The sequence below is a fragment of the Protopterus annectens genome, chromosome 8.part0 (genome assembly GCF_019279795.1).
Source record: "Protopterus annectens isolate FY-2018-M chromosome 8.part0, PAN1.0, whole genome shotgun sequence".
Classification (NCBI taxonomy): domain Eukaryota; kingdom Metazoa; phylum Chordata; order Ceratodontiformes; family Protopteridae; genus Protopterus; species Protopterus annectens.
In genome coordinates, this window is record NC_056741.1 from 1,269,329,836 (window position 1) to 1,269,348,280 (window position 18,445).

Sequence of the window (18,445 nt, forward strand, 5' to 3'; positions counted from 1 at the left end):
GAGCTTGCAGAGTAATGGTATACTAAATAAGAGACACATACACATATGTACACAATATACACAATTTTAGACTTTGCATATTAAGTAATACGGTGCTTTGAATTCAAAATCTCAGCCTTTTGTCATAACCATTGTTTTACAAACAACCCCTCCCCTTCCATGCAGTGACAGCTTGCCTTGCTTTTCACAAAATAGTAAAGTAAACCTTAGCTTTACCTCCTCATTGGCGTCGGGCTCCTCCAAGGTGGCCATGGTGTGTCTTTGCTTCACAAACACAAATGACTAAGAAAGAGAACTAGAGACAGCAGGACTGGGAGGGACTCCAGTAAGCAAGTTCAAATGGATTTTTTTCTCTTCATCTATACCGCACACACACAGACACACACACACACATGCATAGAGCAGAATCAGCCCCCTCCCCATGGGCAGGCTCTAACATAGGAGCCTTTCAGATGTGTTGTCAGGCTGAACTAACACCCTGTTGATGGTCCCTCCACTACCTTTTGCTAGCTGGTTCAGTTTGACTTGAACCGATCCTGTTTGCCTCTGCATGTTTGTGCCCCCTTTACTTATTGCATCTTGCTTTACCACCATTTGTCAATCCATGTAATTCATATTTTCTTCCATTTGATTTGCCTTATTCTAATTAATTTACTCCTGCCATCAATTCTAAGGTAACTGTGATATCAAGGAGAATGTTATGCCATCGTGAAGGAATAAAATGTCAATATACAAGAAAAATCTTGCTAGGGAGAACTTATGCTAATTACTGTGTATTATTCAGTATAGAAATGCACATTTTCTTTACTGCTAATGAATATTTTTTATCAGAGTAACACAGTAGACATTGCTCTCACACCCTGGCTGGTAAAGCATTCTTCTGTGTGATACAAGGTCATGGCTTTTAGCCACGGTCTTAGAAATGGAGTTAAATCATACAACAAGCTGCTGTGTGATGGTTGGAAGGTGCTGTGCTGTCTATGTGGGGGCTTTTGTGCAGAAACATTATGTCGTCTACTTCAGTCAGTACTTGGTCTGCACAGATAGGTGTTTAGCGATACATGAATAATGACTAAAAGCCCTTTTTGTAAAATGAATTATTTTCCCTTATGTATTGCTGGCACTGTTCCTAGAATTCTGGCCGAAATAAACACTAAAGCTGCATGAATATGCTGATGTTCCTAAGAGGATTTCAGTGCATTTACGGTTATGTTTACAGCACTGTTTGGATGCACATGAAGTATTATGGACCTACCACACTTGAAGAAGTGCATTAAATTAATCCTGTTCACAATAATTTCTTCACCTTTGTTTTCTTCATGACTTGTGTTATTAATTGAATATTGTTCCTGTGGTGAGGTCATTGTGCTATCTCCATGTTAAGTTCCTGCAACAGCAGCATGTATGTGAAATAGACTTTTTGCTTGTGAAAAAGCTAACTGTCATAATGAAATACTGAATGTGTGTTTATGCAATTTTGTTCAAAGTGTAAATATTTAAACTCCATATTTTAATGCCAGGGGTATTACCATGTGAGTAAAATAATTTAAATTCTCTTAAATTACTGTCCAGTCAAGCTGAACTACTGAGTCACAAAAAATGGCAAATGCCAGGTAGCTGTTATAAGATTTGTGCAACCTATAAGGCCCTGATATAGGGCTGCCAGGAATTAAGGATAAAGAGGAGATATGCAGCCAGAGGGCTGGGTACTTGGACCAGGCAACATGAGCCCTGACAGTCATCCAGGCAACTGGGGTTCCTTTAGTGGCCCTAAGATTGGAAGAACAAGTGAAACAGGAGTAGGAGTGCAACAGCATGGCCTGCTTGCCTCTCCTGTTGGATGGTGAGGTTAGTGTACACTTGGAGACTCAGATGGTGATGCAGTCCTGAGGCAATGTAGAAACTGCCTCATGTTTACTGACAACCAGTTAATTCTCAAACAAACTGATATGGCAGATAAGTGATGTATTTACGCAAAGATCTCACATAAAAGTACTCCTAATGTCAATAAGGTTGTCAGTAATACACATGCTGCACCCACCACACACAGTTCAAAGCAGACATATAGATTTGCATATGCAGAGGCTCTTGCAAGTAATCTTCCTAAACCACAAAGACTTCCTAGAAGAAGTACACATAACAAATACCCTCAAAAGCCCCAAATGCGCTCTTTCAAAACAACACCCAAATCAACACATAGAGCTACATCTCATGGAGCCTCTACCTCTAAGACCATAAGGCAAGCCACCACACAATCCAACATTCTAGTCATTGGAGACTCCATCGTGAGACACACTGATGTCCCTTTCACCAGACTGAGTAAGGAGAAAGTTACGGTCAGTTGCTTATCAGGCGCTAGGATCCACCACATTATGCATGCACTCAAGTCAGTGGACCACAATTTCCAATATGACTCAGTCATAGTCCATGTGGGAGTAAATAACCTGAGATGTACCTTCCTAGACTATATAAAGAGAGACATCATGGAGCTCTCAGAATATGTGGCTCAGGCTGGTATGAGCCTAGCATTGAGCAGCATTTTACCTTCTTCAAGGATGATGTCATAATACGAACAAAAGATGATTGACTTTAATAATTGGCTTAGTTTCTGGTGTCATTCTAAGGGGGTGCAATGTTTGTCAGTATGGAAGGAGATGGTCAACAGACCATGCTGCTTTGCCAGGGATGGTCTGCACCTCTCCCCGCTAGGCTTTTGAATATTAGCTAAAACACTGTCTTCCCCCATAGTGCCTTTTTAAACAATGCCATACTGAAAGTAATTCCAACATAGCAAATCAAAACCAAGGAAATCTAAAGGTATTACTCCTCAATGCTAGGAGTCTAAACAAAAAAAAACACTCCCTAGAAGCTGTCTTTACCCTAGAGAATGCTGACATCTGTGTGGTCACTGAGACATGGTTTAAAACCACGGAGAGCAGACCAACAGTTCAAGGTTATAATGTCTTCCACACATTTAGGCCAGCTACTTCACAGGCTGGAACCAAAGGTGGAGGTGTCTTTATTTACATCAAAAATAAATATACTTCAAGGCTGATCAAACAGGACAATTCATTTGAGCTGCTCCATGTTCAAATCACCATAGGTAAAATCCAATAAAACTTGCTTGCAACTATAGGTCCCCCTCTATGACCTAGGAAACCCATACCATGTATTTAAACTTATTAGAAACACTAGCCATTCAACCCAATACCATATTCATGGGTGACTTTAATTACCCCACTATTAACTGGGAATCCTATATTACACCAAAAGTACATACACAGAGATTCCGGGATTTTGTAAACACAGACTCCCTGGACCAGATAGTCAATACACCAAGCAGGGGTGCAACCATACTGGATCTAGTTCTCACTAATATGGGAGACTGCTACACGCCCCCTACTGTAATACGTTCCCTGGTAAGGTCAGACAAAAAGTGGTCTCCTTAAAACCTGGACTCCCAGCTAAACCTGGAATATTCAGGGACTATTCTAAGGCTAACCTCCTGCTTTTAAGTGAGAACCTGGCAAAATGTCAAGCCCCCATAAACCCTGAGGACTCTGCTGCCTATGCAGAACTGTTCACAGAAACCCTGTACAAGCATCTTAATAGCTGCATACAGGCAGCTGTACCCACCAGGAAGAAGTACAGAACTAACTCAAAAAACAAGACACCCTGGTGGAATCACAAAATCAACAGGCTGTATAACAGGAGGAAGAAAATCATGGCAAAAATTAGGAGGTGCAGCACCCAGCAGGATAAAAGTACTCTCATCAAACTAAACAAACAACTCAAAGGACAAATAAAGTCTACCAAAGCCAAATTTGAGGTACATTTGGCCTCCCAGACCAAGAACAGCCACAAAGCATTCTTTAACTATGTCCGCAACCTCAGGGGCAATACACAATTGTGTGCAGAGCTCATTGTAAATGGAGCCACCTATACTGAGCCAGAAGATATAGCAAACCTCATGGCTGACAAATTCAGCTCCAACTTTACCCGTCTCTCCCCCTCAACCTTCCCTCTGGAAATATATTCAAATATAACACCCCCTACTATCACTAGGTAACAGGTCCTTAATGCTCTCTCTAAAACCGAGAACACTGCATCAATAGGCCCAGACAATATCCCAGGATGCCTTCTAAATAGCATGAAAATGACCTATCAGGGCCTCTGCAATTACTATTTAACTGTAGCCTACAAACAGGCTTCATGCTTCATGAATGGAGAAAGGCAACAGTCATCCCTCTGCACAAAGGTGGGCCATCTACAGACCCTGGGAACTACAGACCCATAAGTATCTATGGTCTTATATGTAAAGCCATGGAAATAATTAAAACGGAGATGATCAGTGTAGATATAGTAAACCTCTAGACACTGGACCCAACCCACTTTGGTTTCATCAAGGGCAGATCATGCCTACTCAACCTGATGGACTTCTTTGAGAAGGTCATTCACCAAAGCAATGGATGAGGGCAAAATCGTTGACACTGCCTACCTTGACCTGGCTAAGTCATTTGACACAATACCCCACTTGGGCATTGTTGAAAAACTCAAGAGGTTAGGTACAAACCTGTACATCACCCGGTGGATAGCCAACTGGCTCACAGATACGACCCAGGAAATTAGAATTGGGGAGTCCATCTCTACAAAGAGGCTGGTCACAAGTGGAGTCCCTCAAGGATCAGTCCTTGGACTGCTCCTTTTTGGCATTTACTTTTCAGAAGTCAAGGCCAATGTCAGTGGTCTCTAGCTGACTAAATTTGCAAATTAGGAGCTGTCATTGAATCTTACACTAACACAAATTATTCTAGGAAGGGCTGACACAGACAAACATTTGTGTCAGAGCAATGGACTAAAACTAAATGATAAGAAATGTATAACAGTATCCTTTGGGAAGTCATCCATTCCTGGTAACTATCATATTGACAACACAACCCTTAGAGATGACCCAGTAATCAGGGACTTAGGGACATACATAGATAGTAATCTAGCCTTTGACCATCAAGTGTCTACATTGGTGAGGAAATCATTCTATGCTGTGCAACTTATAAACAAAGGTATCCAAGGAAGTCATTGTTCCACTGTATTCGGCATTCATCAGACTTATCATTGAGTACAGTGCCCCCTTTGGTATATACCTAACCAGGCATATTCAACAATTGGAATGTCCACAGACGTTCTTCACTAAAAGAACACAGGGACTAAGTATAATGTCCTATGCAGACTGCATCAAGGCCCTAACCCTGTATTCTGTCTCCTACAGGCATTTGAGGGGAGATCTATGCCTGGCATGCAGGGCATTGTCAGACCCCAGTCTGATGGACCTCCTGCATATCCACAAAACAAACAGTGCTAGAATTACCCGTTTTAAAGAGTTAAACTTTGCCTGTGATATAAATAGGACATGCTGGAGAGATAGGTATATATCCCAGAGACTGTACGTACCATCTATGGAACAGGCTCTCCATCCATGTGAAGCAGAGTTCCTCCTTGTAGAACTGGATGGGAAACCGGAAATTCATTCCTGGTTTGGCACCTATGTCTCAAATGAACACAGGTAACCTGTAAATGTTTCATCTCCCAGGCTCATGCATACACTTATCAAGGGTATCAGAACTTGTCAGAGATTTGGGATGCATGGCTAGGTTTAAAAAGGCTCTTGTAGTTGTTAGACTAGTAACCACCTATGAACCTATGAACCTATGAACCTATCTGGTGGGGACCAGAGAGTATACTGGTGATGCTGTTGGGGAGGAGCAGGGATGTGTTGGGGAAAATGACCCTTATAAAAGTGCGGGGACACCCTCAGCAGATAGCCATTGCATATCCCTCCCTGGTGCCTTGCCGTGTGCATGCTGACTAGAGCCTGGAGAAGATAGGAAAATTTCAAATTACTCTTAATGACTACCATAATGATGGCCCTTCTTGTATAGCTCTTGCCTAATGAAGGCAACAAATGGGCTGATAGGCTGAGAGAAAGTCTGATGGTTAGAAGGTGGCAGTGGCAATAAAAAAAAAAAATCTGCAGCTGGAGGGATGGACAAGATGATGACTTCTGGAGAGTGAGTGACCTGCTGGCAGAACTAGAAGCTCATTTTAAATTTTGGGGAGAAAATCACAGTCTTTATATAAGGTGAAGTGGTCACATTGGTGGTCTCATTGGAAATTCCTGAAGCTCAAATGTGTTGTAAATGAGAGGCCACATGAGGCATGCGGAAGTTTTGTCTGCTAGGAGACTCAAGAGACACAGGGAATGAGAAAGCATGGAGGTCTGAGTGGACTATGGGTCAAGTCTTCAAGCAATTCTTAAAGTAGACCAGCTTGTACAGATCTCTACTCTCCCAAGAGCTGTGCATGTAGGATCGTGCAGAACAAGTCTGGTAGGAGGAACTTGCACAGCACATTATAAAACAAGAACAGGAATAGTAACCGGGTACACTTGAAAGTTTGAGAATTACTCATCCTCTTCTCCTAAAGCAATTCATGTGTGTCCACAGATGGTATCTTGCTTGGGGAGTGTGTTCACACACACACACACACACACACACACACACACACACACACACACACACGCACACACACCCTGTATTGCTCAACTGTCCAGACCTTTGAAGACTATCCAAATTTTTGCCTTCTATTCCTCATAAAATGTGTGGTTTTCTTGCAAATCATTGAGGATTTAAATCAATAAATAATTACATACATTTGAGCTTCAGACTTCATATCTTTTAGAAAATTTATTCTAATACAACATCTTTTGTACTAGCAATGTTTTCAGTTTATAAGAGCCATATTTAAAATTTGTCTCTATTTTTGGACCTTTGTCCCTCCATTCCTTTTGGTATTGTCCAGATTTCTTCTGCTAAGAGGTTGAGAAGAATGACACACACACATGCAAACATGCATGTGCATGTGTGCATAGAAAAACACACACACACACACGTGTCTGTGCACACATTAACACACATACACACACACACACACACACACACACACACACACACACACACACACACACACACACACACAGATGCGTGCACACATACACACATACTCACACACGTATACGAACATATACACACACTCATACCCTCCCTACACATGCACAGAGATACAGACATGCACACATATACACAGAAAGACACGCATACGCACACATTTGCAGAGAGACACACACACACACACACACACACACACACACACACACACACACAAACACACACTTGCAAACAAGTACTCACATTTGCATGTGCGTTTCATACAAGCAAATGTCCTGGAAATGCTTGGGCACTGATGCTGTTGGGAGGCATTTATTGAACTGATACTAAGAGGGAAAGTGCTCCACATTAAAATTAACCATTATTTTAATACTAATAATAAAAGTACTGGGATCCCAGTTGTCAGGTCATCAGAAAGCCTGAGTTGTGCAGGAAGCCAACATGTGCATAATGTTGCTGAAAAGAGAATGGGATGGAAAGCCTATTTGTGCGAGGGATGTGAGTGAAGCTTTGTACCCTTGTATCATAAATATGGTTTTATGTGTGGTGTTTAGTGTAAGTTAGACTTCTGTATATTAGACTGAGACCTCTTCATGGCTCTTTGGGGCAGCATGGTTTTATACTTGTCCATGAGGTATGAAATTACCCCCCTTCTTTGTGAGGAGTATCAGTTATAGCTTTAGCCTCAGGCTTTGAGTGCTAAATGAACACTAGCGAGACAGTATGACTGGGAATTCAGTCTTGTTCTAAGCAACATAGCTGATGTTATCACTATTATTACTTTTATGAAGATATAAATGTAACATTTTTTAATCTTTAAATAAAGATATGGACAACAGTAATGGTACAGATGGCATTAACTCTGGGCTGTCCAGAATTTTGCTTGTCAGATGAAGAATGCAGCAGATTGCACAGCCCTGTGGAACAGATTGGACATTAGCAGCACTGATTAAAAGTTTGTGATAAACAGAAAGAAAAAGTTCAAAACAAGGCATATCGAGATGCTTTAGTGACTGTGATTCTGCCACTTTTTCCTGGATACTCTCTCTCTTTCCTCCTCTCCATTGTTTAGATTATTCATTTATTTATTATTTATTTAGAGGCTTCCTTTCTTCGTGTTATTTAGATTCCAAGGCTCTCCTGTTGCTGTGTGAAGTCCTAGTAGTGCTTCCAGCTCTGTGGAATCTGTGCTGAACCTTTGCTTCGCTTGCTGGGTGAACTGGTGGAGGCAGTGGCTGATATATCCCTCCCTCTGGAGAAGACTGTTCTCTCACAGCCCTCAGTGGAAGCAAGACCATAGTTTGTTTTTCTGCTGGAACCGCTTCCTTAACTGCTTTGAGACTTTCTAGCACATGAGTGTCAGATGAACTTTTAATTGAATATACAATGATGATTTAAGCAGTCATACTCAAGGATACTTTAACATGAATAACACTATTATTATACAACGACCCCCCATTAATATTCAAAAAACGTGCACGTTGATTGGTCAGCGTGCACGTTGTAAATCAGAGTTATAGTAATGGGAAAAGGTCCAGTCGCCCGGACTTTTTCCATTACTATAACTCCTTTTTTTTTTTTTTTTTTACAGCAACGGAGAACGCAAGATCATCGTTGTTTCACACTGTCTCGCTATGTTAAACTCGTTTAACATAGCAAAACAGTTTGTAAAAAGCAACGGAGATCTAGCTTTCTCCGTTGCTTTTACACACAGCTCTGATGTACTGCGTAGGCATACGCATGCGCAGCACATCAGAACTGCCGCAGAATACCAGACAGTTGTGGAAGGGCAGCAAGGAGGCATTATACAATGCCATTATTTAAGAAAATTAATTATTTTTTTTCTTAAATAATGTCATTGTATAATAGCAATAACCCACTTCTGGGTGTGGGTAATGCTGGATTTACCCACGGTTGGCTTTGTTTGGTCACTCGGGCTTCACCCTCGTGACCAAACCACAGCAACCATGGGTAAATCCAGCATTACTCACACCCAGGCGTGGGTTATTGCTATATTCATACATTAATCTTAAAAAGAAATTAGTTTTTGTAAGATAATTCTCAAAAATGGTGGAAAATAGACATATTCTACAACACTAGTAATGTGTATCAAACATTGGAAAATAAGTTTTGTAAAGTAGTAGCACTATCATTTAAGCACGGGCACCATGTCTTATTTGGAATTCAAAACAAGAGCAGAGTGTCACCTCCCACCAAACAAAACAAGAGCAGAGTGTCATCTCCCACCAAACAAAACAAGAGCAGAGTGCCATCTCCCACCAAACAAAACAAGAGCAGAGTGTCATCTCCCACCAAACAAAACAAGAGCAGAGTGTCATCTCCCACCAAACAAAACAAGAGCAGAGTGTCATCTCCCACCAAACAAAACAAGAGCAGAGTGTCATCTCCCACCAAACAAAACAAGAGCAGAGTGTCATCTCCCACCAAACAAAACAAGAGCAGAGTGTCATCTCCCACCAAACAAAATAAGAGCAGAGTGTCATCTCCCACCAAACAAAACAAGAGCAGAGTGTCATCTCCGACCAAACAAAACAAGAGCAGAGTGTCATCTCCCACCAAACAAAACAAGAGCAGAGTGTCATCTCCCACCAAACAAAACAAGAGCAGATTGTCATCTCCCACCAAACAAAACAAGAGCAGAGTGTCATCTCCCACCAAACAAAACAAAAGCAGAGTGTCATCTCCCACCAAACAAAACAAGAGCAGAGTGTCATCTCCCACCATACAAAACAAGAGCAGAGTGTCATCTCCCACCAAACAAAACAAGAGCAGAGTGTCATCTCCCACCAAACAAAACAAGAGCAGAGTGTCATCTCCCACCAAAAAAACAAGAGCAGAGTGTCATCTCCCACCAAACAAAACAAGAGCAGAAGGAATGTATACCAATTGCTGGTGTTAGATAATAAAAATTAATATTATGATTTCTGCATTGTCATGGGGGAATAGCTGCCCTGCCCTCCACCCTTTCTGTTACCCTTCAATGATATTAATAAGCTGATGTACAAAGGCATAACAAAGTGGGTTAAAGGATTTTCAGCTTCTCGTTACAACAGAAATTAGTGATGAGAATTTGTTAGCACAATTCCATGTTATAGAATTGCTGTATTAGTGAGACAAGTCTACTGCACATTACTTTCTCAAAATAAAGATTAAAGTAAATTATCCAATCATTTTGTTTTATTATATTAATAGGTGAAGTAGGTGTTGATTATGTGTGCTCCATTAGGCACTGTTAAAATAATATTTACACTCAGTGACTTACTTTCCTGTGGGTACTGTTAAGACAAAACATGCATGATATAACTTAAAATCTATATAAGTTTAAGTCTGAATAAAGCACTACATTGGCACACTTATAATATTCTTCAGTTTACCCGTTCAATGACAATGGCGCTGAAGGCTATTTATATTGCTGTGTGAATAAGTGTAGCAGCCTAGGTATATTGCTTTTGGGGGGGGGGTCATTAAAACAGTAAGCTGTAACATTTGGGGTTCTCTTATCCCATGTTCTAACCAGGCTTTTCTTTTAGTGACTTTTGCTCTCTGTAGGAAGAAATCTGGGTTACGTGCCATTGAATAAAGACGAGAGGTTCCCATAAAGGTACATATTCATTACTCTCATCATCTAGGAAACTGGTACTTTATCAATTTATGTCAGGACAAAAAAATACCTCTTTCGACCTTCCAGAGGCTAATTCCTTGGAATTCTGTTTAAAAAGTCATTGTTTCTTCAAAGGAATGAAATTAGAACTCTCTGGGTGGATCAATAAACAGGTGTGCTATGATAAGGAAATAGGGGCATAGTTTGTCTGATCAACATTTAATGTACCACCTACAGTTTTCATGGACAATTTTACTGTCACCCAGTAGATAATTATGGCACATTAAAGTACAGTACATCATAACACATAGTATCTCACTTTTAACAAAAAAAGTGAGACAAAGAATCTCAATTCAAGAACACCAGACCACTTCACAAATGAAAATGTTCTAGTGATTTGTGACTCATAGTGAGGTTTTCCACACCCTAGGCTGGACAAATTAGATGGCGGCAGTGAGTTGACAATAGGTACCCTTCAGGCCCTTGCCCAGTCAAATATAAATATGACATAGTAGTTGTGCATGTGTGGATGAGTAATTTGGGGCACAAAACCCTTAGGGTGATGCAGCGAGACATGCCTGACCTCTCTTTGCATGTCACACATACATGCAAGACTCTGATATTGAGCAGAATCTTCCCTTTTCTACAGATGATGTCTAGATACAAAGAAAAGATGAACAACTTCAACAACTGGCTACATTTGTTGGTATTTCTGCCAGTATGGAACAAGATGTTTGACAGTCCTGCTTGCTTTGCAGAAGATGGCTTCACCTTTCTTTCAAGGCTTCTGTATACTAGCTAAAATCTTTGCTGCTACAATAATGCCTTTTTAGGCAAAGTTCAGTTAATGAACATTCCAGCATAACAAAAGTATCAATATCAAAACAGGTTTAAATTAAGTCAGCTCTGCTCAGTGCCAGAAGTCTAAGCAACAAGCTGCCTAACCTTGAGGCATTCCAGCATTTGGAAGGCATCCATATATGTACAATCACTGAAACCTGCTTTAAATGCTACCAAAGCATTTCATTCATGCTTGGGTTTAGTGCTTACCATGCCTTCAGCTAAAGTAGCAGCTACTGTGGCATATCCATATTTGTCAGAGACCTTATCAACTCTGGATAGATTTTGATTGACAGTTTGGCGGACTTGATTTACAGTGCAGTATTGTGTCAAGCCTCTGTACTGCATCACTGTAGCCATTGCCACAGAAGTTCATTGCACCAAAGCTGTAATATCATTACCCCACTGTAACACACGGATATATCTACACAAGTGCCAATATGCAGTATTAGCAAGCATCAGTACCACAACATGGCAGCTAGGTCCACATACGCCCATTAATTTAGGCCACCATCCAGTTAACTTTTTTCTTGTTTTCTCATACTTTGTCCTACTTTTCAGGTTTTTCCTGCCTCCTTTCAACACATACTAACCAGCCAAGAGTACACTGCAATAATTATAGAGGAACTAATCTAATCAAGCCATGGGTTTGGGAAAAAGATTTCCCTTCCCTTATGACATAAGTTAAAAGAGCTGGACTGCTCAATCTACTCTCATCCAAGATCAGCCCCTCCCCCCTGTACCCAGTATGGTATTTGAACCTGGACACTGGCATCCCAGGTGAAACCCTAATGTTTGTGGCAGTAACTCAGGAATAAGCATGCTCTCCTGAGAGAAGAGGAATCAGTGAAACATGATACTGATGCACTGCACTGTCAGAGATAGTAGACGTGAGAAGGAAAATGAGCAATAATTACATTTTGGGGAGTTTAAGTGCTTATGTCAGACTGATGAAAATATTTTTTGAATGGGTGGAGGAAACTGGAATGCTTACAGGAGTGACACTTAAGGGATTCAAAGGGACAAGGTATTTGGAATAAATGAAGTAGAAATGTCATGGTACAACTGCATAGAAAGTGACAGCAGTGGTCTGACAGAATATAGTGTCTTTCTTTTTGTACCATTGACTTATGTGAATGTTCAAATCGCTCTTCTGTGAAGTTATTAAAAATTGTTATATTACATGATAATTTAACAGTTTACTGTGAGGTAGATTCAGTAAATACTGTACATTTTAACACAGTATTAGAAATGGTATCACACAAGTTTAATAGAATTTTCCTTAGTTTTACTCACATAGATTTACTTCAGGGCAAAAGAATGCAGAAACACTTTACTTTTCAGCATATATTCTAAATGTGATTTACAACAGTCTTAAACTGTCACTATAACAAACTGTCATTTTGATATTTCTTCCATGTACAGAACTCTGCAGTGAGAGGCTAACTTCTCTGTTTTCTTACTTTATATTAGGGTACAGATTCAATAAAGCCCCCAAAGTCTGCTAAAATAATGTGCTTGCCATTTTGTATTCAGTAAGAGGCTCTACACGGCATGTAGAGTCATGCAAACATGGTAAATATTGTGGCATGCTAATTACAGTATAAGCAGCTGAATTGTATGATAATCAACCAATCCAAAATGGAGGAGCTATTCAACAAGCTATAAACCCACCATGTAGACTCAGTGCTAATTTTCCTTGTGAATTCCAAAACCTATTGGAATACAGCCATGGAAACTATGCTACACGGAAAGAATGCTGGGGACTGCTGTTTGTCTTATTCATGTGTACGGGCTGCAGGCCCAAGCCTATGCTGCTGCTAATAGACCACGGCCAAGAAAAAGGTGTTTGTTCCCCGTTTAACTTTTCACAATCTGCATGAGGTGTAAATTGTAGAGTACTACAGGGTGGATAGAGACACACTACAGGAACTCTGCAACCTCTGTCATCCTCGACTGACAGCAACGGCAAAATGCTTTGTCACCTTCAGTAACTATAAGAGTACAATGGCCCCTTTTTGCCACTGACGGACAATAATTAAAAACTACAGCATTCCTCATCAAAGAAAATGTCAGATATGAGCACCCTACATAGAATGGCTAAAAGCACCTTCAGTCTATTCTGCTTTTTGTAAACGTATCCATGGTGATCTCTGCCTCACCTACATGAAGCAAATGACCTCAAGCTGCTTGACCTTTGACATGTTCATAAAACTGCAGACACTATAAATACACTCTTTCTAGGGGTCGAAGCTTACACAACAATATAAATAGGGCCTGCAGGTGATAAAGGTACCTCTCAAAGGACCTCCATCTCTGGAGTAAGCTCACGCCCCATATCAAACAAAACAAATCACTATCTCTATTTTAATCTAATTTAGAAAACTGATTTGTTAACCATAAATTCATCCTAAATTAGGTTCCACTGTACCTTATAGACTTAAGTAGTAAATAGTCTGCAGTTGCTAGGCATTAAGAAATCTTGTGATTACTTGCTTACTATGAACCTGGATGATAGTTATGTTTTCATTTTCTGAGGTGTGAAAACACTGGCATTAAAAATTTATTAAGTAGTATGAGGGTTCTGCATAGTCCAAAGGCAGAGCTGGAAACTCATTGGAATGTGAAGAATTACATCTTCCATATTCAAGGCTGTCATTAAATAGTTTTCTGCACTATAAAGAGAAATAAACCCTTTAGAATCGCCATCCTTAGGGATGTTGTATTTATGAATTTTTTAGATTTTACAAATATATAAGGGAGGTTGAAGTCTTATCCATTTCTGAACTCAAAATAGTCAGGAATAAAAACTCTGATTGAAGATGCTCACTTGTATGCATTCTTTACTAGCATCAGCTGTTTCCCTGTATTCTGTTCTTGAAGTGGAGATGACTTAGGAACAATCTGCATTTGAGATTTCTGAAGAAATTCTAGTGTATAACCTTGTTGGTCTGCCTGTGTGTAAAACATGTTTATCTGTAGTTATCTCTAGTTAATTAGAAAAATAACTCTGAAATATGCCTTCTACAAGAAAGTGGAAGGGGAAAAGGGAGGTAGCAGTCATTTTGAAGATATTTAGCTGTAGCTTTAATTTTCTTGAACTCAAGATGTAATCTGATCATGTTATTTTATATTATTTTGCTGACATTACTGAGAATGACTTCATTTGTTACAAAATTGTTTGTATTTGTAGTGTACATATTCTGGTGCAAAGAATGAAACTGATTGTAAATTTTCCTGAATTTGCTCTAAAAGGAATTTGATAAAAAGACATACAGGTATGGTATATAATTGAGTGCCTTAGCAGATAAAGTGATAAGGATGCTATTTAGTTTGAAAATATCATGAAAGGTGAAGAAAAGTGGAACTCCCCCTTTAATCTGGAAGTCTTATCAGCTCTCTCTTTCTGTTCCTCTTTTCAGATGAGGAAGGATTTCCTACATTCAAGATGAAAATTTATTTCACAAAATTTAAGATATCCATAAAACTGTATGGTGAAAACAATGGGGGCTGAGAGGAATAATTAATGGGTGTAACATGTTTAATCATTGGAACAACTCATCAATATATTGTTGATTGAGTTTAGTTGAATCCCTCACTTGTCAGCAGAGTAACTGATCGTCTCATTCCACTGAGCACGATCATAAATAAAATGGAATATTTCTCTCTGTAGAGATCAGAATTCTCTGTATGTGAATTGCACTATCCCCTTTTCTCTGTAGTACTATGATCTTGAAGTTGGTATTTAAAAGTAACAGGGGGCTTGGGGGATAGAATCCCTCAGATAGGGATCTCCCTGCAGGTATGCTTGTTTATGTGGTTTCCCTACCCTTCAACTATTTGCTAATAAGTCAAGATGTGGAATCTCAACCTACTGGTTAAATGTGTGTGTGTGTATGTGTGTGTATATGTGTGCGTGCATGTGTGTGTGTGTGTGTGTGTGTGTGTGTGTGTGTGTGTGTGTGTGTGTGTGTGTGTGTGTGTGTGTGTATGCGTGCACATGCATTCTTTTGTGCATTCACATATGTGTGTTTGTGTGTCTGCATGTGCATGTGTGTGTGTGTGTGTGCGTGTGTCTGTGTGTCTATCTGTAAGATACTCAGACACGAGTCTGTGCGTGTGTGTGACCCAGTTGAAGGGTTCAGCTTGATATGAATTTGTACTTGATGACTTGACTATTGCATCTTATATACCAGATCTGAATTCTTGCCATTAAAGTGCACAGTAAAGAGTGAAGCACATCATAAAAATATTCCATCTTCGCTAGATTAGTCAGATGAAGAGTTTTCTTTCTTTGCTTTTATCATCTTGGATCATTGCAGATATCTGCAAAAGTTGACATCTTCGTGCTCTATCCACAGTCTGATGTCAGACCAGTGAGGGACTAACATAAGTCTCAGCTGTTTCTTTGTACTTTCTGGTGATATTTGAAATAGTTTCTTATAAAGAATTTATAATTAAAGGGTGGCATCATTAAAATGGGGTCTGAATTAAATACTTCTGCGGTGGGCCTAGATTGATTAGCACTGCAAAATGGTATGTGTATCCATGCTTGATGCCTCATTAGCCAAAATGACCATGATGATGTCGATGTGGGTAATACGGAACATGCTAAATGACTGCATTTTGGCAGCACCAAGGTCACTAGGGACAAATTTTGTACCTTGATTAATAACTGCATATGCCTGTTTTTGGAGTCACTAGAGTATTAGTACCTTCCTCAGAAATAGAGTTAGAACTGGACATTTTGAGATTGTTTGAGTCACATTTGCTGAAATTTCTTACTTTATCCTTCTTTTCTTGCTTGCTCTGTGTTATCCATTTGCTTAAAAGTGTGTTAAAATGCAAAATAGTTACAGAACAGTAACTTGTGGCATACAGACTGTTAATCACATACCCCAATCAGAATTTAAGGTTTTATTAACATCTGATTGAAAACCTTTCAAGAAAGACAAGAAGCAGTTGATGAGCCTGAGCCACTGTGCAGGTAAAATATCAGCAGTGCTCATGTGAGATATTAAGCACCAAAAATGGTAAGAAGAATTGTAGAGTGCGCCTAGCTAATTGGGCTATACGTAAACACCTGATTACCAATGTTCCACTGAATGCTGTTATGAGACCAGCATAATCCCTCATGGCGATATGAAGAGGTGACAAAAAATCTGGTTATCACAGACGAGCACATACAGTGGGAAAACTGAAATATTATGATCTACACAATTTCCTAAAGAAGATCTATATGATGCACATTCTCATAACTATAAACAGTTGCAAGCAATTCCTTCTCTCTATGTTCATATCTCTCTTCTGGCAGAAAATTATTTAGACCACGTTCAACAGGATTTCCAACTTGAAAAGTTGCAGTGTTTATACCACTGGTCTTAGCATAAACTAGTACTGGAATAAGTTTATTCACATGATTTAATACAGACTCTGTTGAAAAATAATTTAAGCAGTTCAAAGTGCTTTACTTTTTTCCACATTCCAGTACCAATCAGTATCTTGTTCTGACAGCTTCCTTAGTTGCACACTAATCTCTTTAAAATACTTTAACATGACCAGAAACATCATCAACACCTGTTTAGATTCCTGTGTTGGTAATTGCATGTCAGTTCTGAACTAGTCATCATTTGGTGTATGACCATCTGAAGTTAAAACATAACCCATATAGTTTAACTGTAACTTTGATCTTGCATTTTTATTCAGGCGGACATTACATTGTTTCACTGTATTCAGTATCTGAATCAGTATCCCATCATGCTCTTCTGTAGTAGCACCTCAGTCCAGAATAGCATCAATAATATTGGTAGCAACATCAAGCTCTCCAATCAGCTGTACTACAACTTTCTAAAATACTTCTGGTGGTGAAGAAATAGCAAATATCCATAAAAAATAGTATACTAAACATGCACAGCGTGGAGTGCTCTTCATCTAATTTAATTTGCCAAATGCCTTTATTAGGATATGGAACAGAAACTAATTCCATATCTGGTATGTCGCTGACAATGTTTTGAAAATGAAAAGTAGATAGTTTTCCTTGTTAACTAGGTTATTCAGATCTTCTGGACCTAAACATATTTTTATTCTATCATTTTTACCCCCATGCCTTCCGAGCATCAAGCTTCTAAGGGGCCATCCTCCAGGCAGACATAGGGATATTTTGTGCTCTTGCTGTCATCCTGACAGAGCATTTTTCATTTAAAGGACCTAAACCTGACCTCCAGTGGTAAAGTGAATGCTTACATCACTGCGAGTGCCACCTACTTCACTTCAACTAATGCATGTATGCTCTTGTACATGGGTTAACAGGGGCTAATGTTTACAGCTAGGGCAGCCACCCTCTTGACCAAGCCTGCCACTGCCGATGAGTTTCAACTCACCAGTGAGGCCCAGTGGAACTTTGGTACAAACTAATAATTTTGATACCAAGTAGCTTTAGGGTTCTTATACCACATAATTAATGGAGACAAACACAAAGTAATGCACTGCCATTTCACAGACTTCAGTGCTGCTGCTGTGGCACATAAAAGGAAATCATATTGCTTGGCATTTCATATCCAGGTATTTAGAAGAATAATGAAGTAATTAGGAAAACACCATCATATAATCCAAAAGCGTATCCAAAAGGTACCAAAAATCAACTAGTAAACACAAAAGATACCCGGGTCCAGTGAAACAATAAAGCAACAGAAAGTAGTCAGGTAAAATGCTTAAATCCAAAAGTAAATACTGTAATCATGAACAAATCAACAAAAAAAAATTTACGTCTCCAATATTACATTTTCGTTTGAAAAGACTTCATCAGATGTGGGCTCCCATCATATATTACACCATCATATATTACAGTGACAAGACCCCAGAGAACCATTTAGTGTAAAAAAGGATAGCAAATTTGATGTAGCAGTTAGATTATAAAAGATGTTGCAGAGCTCAGTGAAGAAAGTGTGATCCGATAGGTACAGGTGCCTCATGCAAGCTGGAC

General features: G+C 39.6%; 1 protein-coding gene across 1 annotated transcript in view; it reads right to left on the reverse strand.

Annotated features, from left to right (window-relative positions):
- ATP1A3 (ATPase Na+/K+ transporting subunit alpha 3) overlaps window positions 1-332 on the reverse strand; it is a 769,164-nt gene extending 768,832 nt beyond the window's left edge. The window contains exon 1 of the mRNA XM_044080787.1: window positions 217-332. Coding sequence (XP_043936722.1) covers window positions 217-252 — 36 coding nt within the window. The 5' untranslated portion in view covers window positions 253-332. The remainder of the gene's footprint in view (window positions 1-216) is intronic.
- Between the last annotated feature and the right edge of the window lie 18,113 nt (window positions 333-18,445).